The sequence below is a fragment of the Lathyrus oleraceus genome, chromosome 5 (assembly GCF_024323335.1).
Source record: "Lathyrus oleraceus cultivar Zhongwan6 chromosome 5, CAAS_Psat_ZW6_1.0, whole genome shotgun sequence".
NCBI classification, from domain to species: Eukaryota; Viridiplantae; Streptophyta; class Magnoliopsida; order Fabales; family Fabaceae; genus Lathyrus; species Lathyrus oleraceus.
Window position 1 is genome coordinate 394,756,325 of NC_066583.1, and position 7,982 is coordinate 394,764,306.

General features: G+C 34.9%; 1 protein-coding gene across 1 annotated transcript; it reads right to left on the reverse strand.

The window, feature by feature from the left end:
• Nucleotides 1-2,366: 2,366 nt before the first annotated feature.
• Nucleotides 2,367-7,742, reverse strand: LOC127085044 (mitogen-activated protein kinase 10). The gene is made up of 11 exons (XM_051025610.1): nucleotides 7,282-7,742; nucleotides 7,133-7,191; nucleotides 5,647-6,055; nucleotides 5,422-5,549; nucleotides 5,221-5,280; nucleotides 4,620-4,769; nucleotides 4,361-4,516; nucleotides 4,025-4,236; nucleotides 3,816-3,914; nucleotides 3,271-3,428; nucleotides 2,367-3,189 (listed from the first exon to the last, which is right to left on the reverse strand). The coding sequence occupies exons 2-11, from the start codon at nucleotides 7,154-7,156 to the stop codon at nucleotides 2,732-2,734; spliced, it is 1,854 nt and encodes a 617-aa protein (XP_050881567.1). The 5' UTR covers nucleotides 7,157-7,191; nucleotides 7,282-7,742; the 3' UTR covers nucleotides 2,367-2,731.
• Nucleotides 7,743-7,982: the final 240 nt, after the last annotated feature.

Sequence of the window (7,982 nt, forward strand, 5' to 3'; positions counted from 1 at the left end):
TTATTTTTTCATGCTTCATCAATTATTTCTTAGAAGCCAATAAATTTGAAGATAAGATCAAGTAGATACGTGATCAAATAGTACATAGTACAAATCAAATATTCTTTCCACTCCATAATTCGTGGGCGAAGGACAATACTATACATCACACTTGTCACTGAAATTATGGGTGAAGGATTGTACGATGTACCACTCATATCACCAATCCAACAGTGAACAACCGCTCTATTGGTATCCCCATTTTCCCCTCCAACGGTCTCTTTTCTTATGCTATATAAGTAGGACTTGGAGACTTGAAAAAAATGTTGAAGCGCTATAACAATTTGACAAGTTTGTTTCTTCGTGAAAAGCTATCAATTTCGTACATAGTTTTTCTTTAAGTGTTTGTATTTCATTTATGTAAAATTTGCTTGTGTAGAAGAAACTTGTAACACACAAAATCTTATTCAAACTGTTTGTTTGTATTTCCTTAAGTAGACTAAGTTTTAGTCGGATCCTTGATAAGACAAAGAAAGTTGTTCTTTGTAATTTTCCTTAAGGAGACTAGGGTATAGTCAAATCCTTGAGAAGACAAAGAAGGTTATTCTTTGTGAATTTTGTAATCAGTTGATTATAGTGGATTAAGTCCTTGTGTATAAGGCGAAATCACATTGGTGGGTGGACTGGAGTAGTTTTGAGTTTCAAACGAACAAGGATAAAAATACTTGTGTTTTTATCTCTTTGTTCTTAATATTGTGTGGTGTTTTTGAGTTGATAAAAATACTTGTATTTTTATCTCTTTCGTCTCAGTGCACCCTTTTTCTCAAGTACATTGAGACTCTGAATCAGTGTTGTTATGACAAAAATTTATGGGTTACCCCTATATTAGTTCCCTTGAGGACTGTTTGAAGGTTATTAACAGCAGTCACTCTCTGCAGTGTAAAGTGATAATTCTTGCAGTGGTGGCCAACACAATTGCTTGCATTTGGAACTCTAGAAATAAAGCTCGTTTTTAAAGCATCATCTCTCACTTGAAATCTTGTTGTGCCTCCACAATTTCTCTCACGGCATTGACAGGTAATATCACAATTAAGTGCACCAACAATGATATTCAGGATTTTGTTATTTTAAAAAACTTTTTTGTCACTGTTCATCCTCCCAAAGTCAAGATTTGTAAAGAAGTTTTGTGGTGTTCCCCTTCCTTATTTTGGATTAAGGTTAACATTGACGGTGCTTCAGTTGGAACTCCCAGCTCCTTCGATTGTTGCATGCGGCATCATTTTCAGGAACCATAATGGCGACAATTCGTCATGAAAATGTTTTATTTGATGAGCTCATGGGAGCTATTTTGGCTATGGAGCATGCCTTAAATCAAAATTGGTACCGGTTGTCGTTGGATTCGGACTCCAGTTAGTGGTGCTTGCTTTCAGTATTGCTTTAGTTGTGCCTTGAGAGATTAGAAATAAATGGAATAAGATAATTTAGGTCGTTTCTAACTTTCGTATTTGTTAGGTTTGAGGAACAGGTTACATCTTTCTAGCTTTCGTATTCGTTACTTTAGTCCCCTCTTTCCAATAGCCCTTTTATAATTATAAAAGAAAATTCATTTTGAATGTTTTATTATTATTTGAAGACTTCGATTTTTTAAAGTTAAATAGCCTATTTTTTCAACTAAATACCTCAAATAATCCACTTTCAAACAAAAAAAAATCTCAAAACAAATGAGTCGTCAATCCAATTGACGTTTGTGTACAACACATAAGAGGAGACGTCAATCCAATTGACAACAGTATACAAATATATAGAAGAGAGAGTATATTCTCTCTCCTACGTATTTGTACACTATCGTCAATTGGATTGACGTCTCCTTTATGTATTGTACAAAGGCGTCAATTAGATTGGTATCTCCTTTGTTTTGATTTTTTTTAATATCAAATTATTGTCATTGATTATTTGTCTTTTCTACTATTATTAATATAAAGTGAAAATAATAAATATAACATTTATTAAAAATATATATATATGTTGAGTGATATTTTATTAATAATATAAGCTTCTTGATATGTCATTTATAAAAACAATTTTAGTTTAGTTTAGTTTTGTTAAACAAATCATGCACTAAAATGTAAATTATTTTTACACTATTAATCACAATCATGTATTCCATCCAATCAGCTATTAAAATTTTAATTATTTATATAATTTAACACTGTAATGTAATATTTTTTTAAGACACTACCATTAAACTCAATCATTTATATAAATTTATTCATAAACATTTATTCTAACAAACATTTAGCCTATAAGTTCAATTATCCTATAAGTTCAAGTTTCAACTAAACCGTATATCCAAACCAGTCCCTAGTCAATACTTGACCCAATAGATCTGAATTCAATTGCCATCTCTAAACTCAAACACTAAAAAGATGGTTATGTATTAACATACACAATTTCAATGTTACAGTTTCTTAATACTTGTTAACCAAAGTTCATAGCTTTTTGACCAAAGAAACCTAACCCTTTCGAAGGAAGTATAGCCACAATGATCCTCATCACACTCCCTCACATTTTGTACAAACAATGACACCACATAGATCCTTCCCTACCAAGAGCCTTTTTCTTTTGCAATGCTCCCCCTCAGACAATATATTCACAAGAAAACCTTCTCCTAGAAGGGTCCATATTCCCTACGCTGCGCACTTCTCAATCGATATCGAGAAGTGACAGAAATTGCAGGGAATCTATTTCCTTCCTAGAACATTCTTGTCATACCATATTGAACAGTTCCAACTTTTCTATGAGCGGTGGCCCCAGCTGCTGCACCAACTCCACCATATTGCGCCGCCTTTGATTGCAACAAATTTGTTTCTATGGCGATTTGATCATCTTTTTCTATCTTGTTTACTCCTACCCTTGTCATGAAAAACGGATTTGTATCGATATTAATGGCTATATCTGGTCCCATCTTCGCATTAACTCCACATTGTTGTCCATGTTTTGCTTGCATCACCACGCCCTTATCGGCTTCGGCAACCGACCTTTCTTGATTAGATGTACTACTAGGCGGCCTTTGATAGTAATAAGCTGGCGGAACAGGTTGAGGAGGAAGCACAGAAGAACCTCTGATAAACGCCCTTGGATCGTAAGAATCCTTAACAATATTTCCATACTCGTACGGAACAACCGGCCCGACAACTTTACCAGGCTTTGCTGATAAGAAAAAAATGAGATTGTTAATAATTGATTGCCGCGCATAGTTTTTTAAAGACTACAATAATAACAAACACATACATAGTGGAATTCTTTGCGGTCCTTGGATCGTCCTTGGCATTGGAATTTCGGTATCTCTGGTGATCTTGTTATATTCCTCGGGTGTTGGCCGGTTTTTGCTAGAAGCAATACTTGTTTGCTCTTTTTGAGGTAACGAATTTGAATGTACAATTGTTGACCTGTCAATTATTCAAAAATCACACTACGAATGGAATTATCCTTTAAGTAGCACGGAAGCAAATTCAACATGGAGTAGGTAGGGTAGGTTTTAATCTACCAACTTGTGAAATGTGATTTTCCTGTACACTATCTACATTGAAAGGGAAACTAAATAGCTTGCGATACAAGTTACCATCCCTTTGACACTTTTCGAAGTCGGCAGTATTGTAATTAATATGCATATTTTATTACAGAACACTCAATCTCATAATTGCAAACTTGACATGAGCATAATGTAATAGAAAAGATTTTTTTGTCAACAGAAAAAATATTATTGAAATGCAACAAAGGCCAATTGAAAAAGAAATCCTACGATACACGGCACGACACTTATGAATTAGAATTACCTTGGAAGAGAAACATGTTTTCGGTCAAGTGGTATAACAGGACCATTTTTACCATTTTCCTCTAGATGAGCAAACTGCTTTCTGAATTGATCCACGGCACTGTAAAGAAATGGACCAGAAAAGATTAAGTACTAAATGATAGCGTTGAAAATCTTTAAGAAATTGACAATGTTGTATAAAAAGTCGAAATGCCATTAAATAATCAAAACCTTGGATAGAGAAAATTAGTTCTTTCTGTTCCATTGATGTAGTCTTTCAAAAGTTGAGGATGATACTCTAGAATCTCGCGGAAAATTAGCTCTCGAATTTCTTCCTTTGTGACTCTTCGTCTTTCAAATTCAAACTCCATTTTGGTGATAGGCTGGCAGGACGGTTCCCTCTCAACTTTTGCAAGTCCCTTGAAGTAAGGATCGGCAAGTGCCTGAAATCAACAAATCAACAACACATTTAAAAATCTCTACGACTATAATTATAATAAACACTTTTATGATAAGTTCTTATACAAGCGCTTATTTAAGAAGTTATCCAGGCACACAGTAACAAACCTCTTCAGCAGTAGGTCGGTCTTTTGGGTCAAAAGCGAGCAACCTTTCCAATAGTCGTAGAGCTAAAGGGTCGGCATTTGGAAATTTCTGTGCAAATGGCACAGGCTGTTTTTTTCTCATGCTGGTAAGGTATCTTCTTGCCTTCTCGTTGCGCACCTGCATCCAACACAAAATAATCATTACAAGCTGGTAATTTTTGGTTCAGGATTAAGCTAAGCAACACAAATACTTTTTCCTCAAAAGTAACTATAATGCTTACTCGTGATATAGTATCCAGTGAGGGAGTGCCGAGCAGATCTGTCATCAGATCCAATTGATGGACCACATTCTTTCCAGGAAAAAGAGGCTTTCCTGTTAATACTTCAGCAAAAATGCAACCTATACTCCATATATCAATCGCTGGTGTGTACTGTATCAAGATTTATGGAAAAAATATGCATTATTACTAAAAGTAATCAGAAAACGGTTGCCATTACGAATGTGCTTACGCAATCTAATAGAATTCAAAAAATTGAGTGCAGCATAAACCATGTAACCAAAGACAAGTCTGAGTCACCCAGTTCCACTCCCCTGCCGAGCCTAACCATGTCTCTGATACCACCTGGGGCGGGGAGTTTGGGGAGACCAGGGAGTGCCAATGGACTAAACGTTCAAAATCCAAGAGACCTTGACACCACATATCCTTCGAAAACCTTAAGGCATCAAGTACGTGGGTCCTCTCTTTTATTAATCCAACATTTTCAGTCAATGTGAGACTTAACCACTCACACTTGAATCCAACAGCATGGTAATTCAAGACTATACATATTTATGTAGTTTCTCTCTTTTTACATCACTTAAAAATCCTGAAAAGGACATACCTTTGAGTAAAATGATCCACATAGCTCGGGAGCTCTATACCACCTTGTAGCGACATAATCCTACACACAAACGCATTAAACAAAGCCATAAGCACAGGTTGCTACCTCCCCAAATGAGGTCAGAAGTTTGAAAAAATATCGATAAAGATATTAAAAACAAGCAATGCTGAAAAAGAAAATGGAAATGTTTAGAAAAAGTACCGTCCAAAATACAGTTGTTGGTGTGTCACTGAATGCAACTCTAGCTAGACCAAAATCGCAAATTTTAAGTTTACAGTTCGCATTCGCCAGTATATTTTTCGGCTTCAAATCTCGATGATAGACATTCGCTGCATTATAAAAGTAAAAAAGCAATATTTTAGCCATTTGTGAAACAATGTGCACTTCATCTAATTATAAAAGCAACTACAGCATTTTCTTGGTTACCAGTGTGAATATACTTCAGTGCTCGAAGCAATTGATAAAGAAAAAACTGATAGTGCTCTTTTGTTAAGTCATCGTTCGCTTTAATAACTTGATGAAGATCGGACTCCATAAGCTCAAAAACAACGTAAATATCTTTGAAATCCTTCCTAGAAGGAGGAAGCATAATGTGTTTAATTTCAACAATATCAGGATGTCGTAGAAGTCTAAGCAGCTTTATCTCACGGAGAATACGCGCAGCATCAGATATATGCTCGAAAATGTCATGAATTTTCTTAATGGCGACTTTCTCACCGGTATGAGTGTCAATGGCCGAACAGACAACACCGTAACTTCCTTTACCAATGACTTCCTGAATTTTGTACCGGTTGGCATCGCCATACTCAGAGAAGAAGTCCATCTCCGTCGAATTCTGTAGCAGAGATAAGTCATTCCACAAAGCAAAAAAGTTTAAATTTCAAAGTCTGAAAACATTCATAAATCAACAAAAGCAAAAATTTAGGAGAAACTTCAAAATGGATAGAAATTAAAATGAAAGTAAAGTTTTTGCTGACTTACAGAGACACTCATTTATTAAACACATATTTCAGACACCACAACTCATCAATAAAATTAATGAACTACTCTTACTTCAAAAAAGACAAACTCAAAGAGAAGTTACATTATATTTACAGGAATATCATATGAAAAATAACGGTTTGTTCAAATTCTGTATTGCTAAAGTGTTGTAGCATCATCTTAGCCACTATTTGACATTTGACAACACTGATGTATCCATTGGAATAACACAAGAAAACCAACAAATAACAAACATAAAGACGCTTATAAACTCAACAGAATAAATTTGGAGGAATACAGTGCAAATTTCATTACCTACCTATGAAAGAAGTACAGACACCGAAAACACAACACCGACTGACACATTGACACAAGTAATAATTTGAAAAAGTGAATCAATTAGACATAATCACAAGTGTCAGAGATGTCGGAGGTGTCGGTGCTCCAGAGTTACCTAATACAAATCCAAAGCCACATACCAATAACCATACACAGTTCAATATTAAAAAGTAAATGAAAATCATTCTTAAATCTGATCATTAAAGTATTACAATCAAAGGAAAATCTCAAAACAAAACAAAAATAAATAGTTGACAAGATCTGATCTGATGTCATAAAAACCTGAAAGCCTTTGAAACAGGAAATGTCATGTAGTATATTATTAAGACACATAGCAGAAAGCACAACTCAACAGGTGTAAAAAGAGAAAAATCATAGAGATAAGATCAACAGAACAACCACAACAAAGCCATCAAATCAGTTGCAAAAAAAAAAAACAGTAAACTTCATTAACACCTCAAACAAAAGAAAATTCAAGTATCCAAAAGAGATACCATAATCATCATTCAAACAAAATTCAAAAGAAAAAAATGAATTTTTCAATCACAATTCCAAAGATGATTAACAACAACAACAACAATGAAAAATCCACCTTTTTTCTATGATCTTGCTGCATTATCTTCTGACACCCACAAATTTTCCCAAAAATCCCTATGAGGCAAAAGATCAAACACAAACTAAACAAACCTCAAAACAATTCACCAACAACAAAAAAAAAACAAAAACAGAAAACTTTATCACCTCAACTCATCCACATTTTCCCCATCTACCCCTACACATTATCACAAAAGCACAACAATCCCACCTTATTCTTCTCTTCACAAAACATAGAATCAAAATAAGATCCCACATACACCTTCCCTTAAAAATCAAAACAACAACAACAAAACCACCAACCTATACAAAAACCATCAACCACCCACAATTATATAGTGACACTACTCCAACCCAGTAATTAAACCACCCTCATTTTCATAACCCCACCAAAGATCCAACCTTAAAACAATTACCCTTTAGCTACCCTCAACACAAAAGGAAAAAACAACACAACCCCACGAATTATTTCAGTTCAAAAATCAAAACTTGATAAAGAAATGAACAACGTGGAGTAATCTAGATCTGTGTATGTACACCGACACAGGCACAGAGAGGAGAGAGAGAGAGAGAATGAAAAAATTTAGAGAGCTTTGAGGCTTAAATCTAGTTTGAGACCTTTATGTATCTTATCCCTATCTTACTTCAGATACACACATACACTATACGTATACATATACCGTATTTTTATACGGAGGGTATTTTTGTAATTTGACTAGACAGATTCTCTAGAATTATTATTTCTGTCTCTCTGTGAATTACAGGTGTCATGTTGGACAAGTACATATGACACGTGGCGAGTTCGTATAGGTTGGAGAGGTAGATAGTGGGACCCATGTGGCAGTGTT

Excerpts from the sequence above, each read along its gene's own strand:
- LOC127085044 (XM_051025610.1), bottom strand. The coding sequence starts at position 7,156 with ATGCAGCAAGATCATAGAAAAAAG. Across the intron at positions 5,281-5,421 it reads CAACAACTGTATTTTGGACG|GATTATGTCGCTACAAGGTG; the intron begins GTACTTTTTCTA and ends GTTTGTGTGTAG. Across the intron at positions 4,770-5,220 it reads GTGGATCATTTTACTCAAAG|TACACACCAGCGATTGATAT; the intron begins GTATGTCCTTTT and ends ATCTTGATACAG.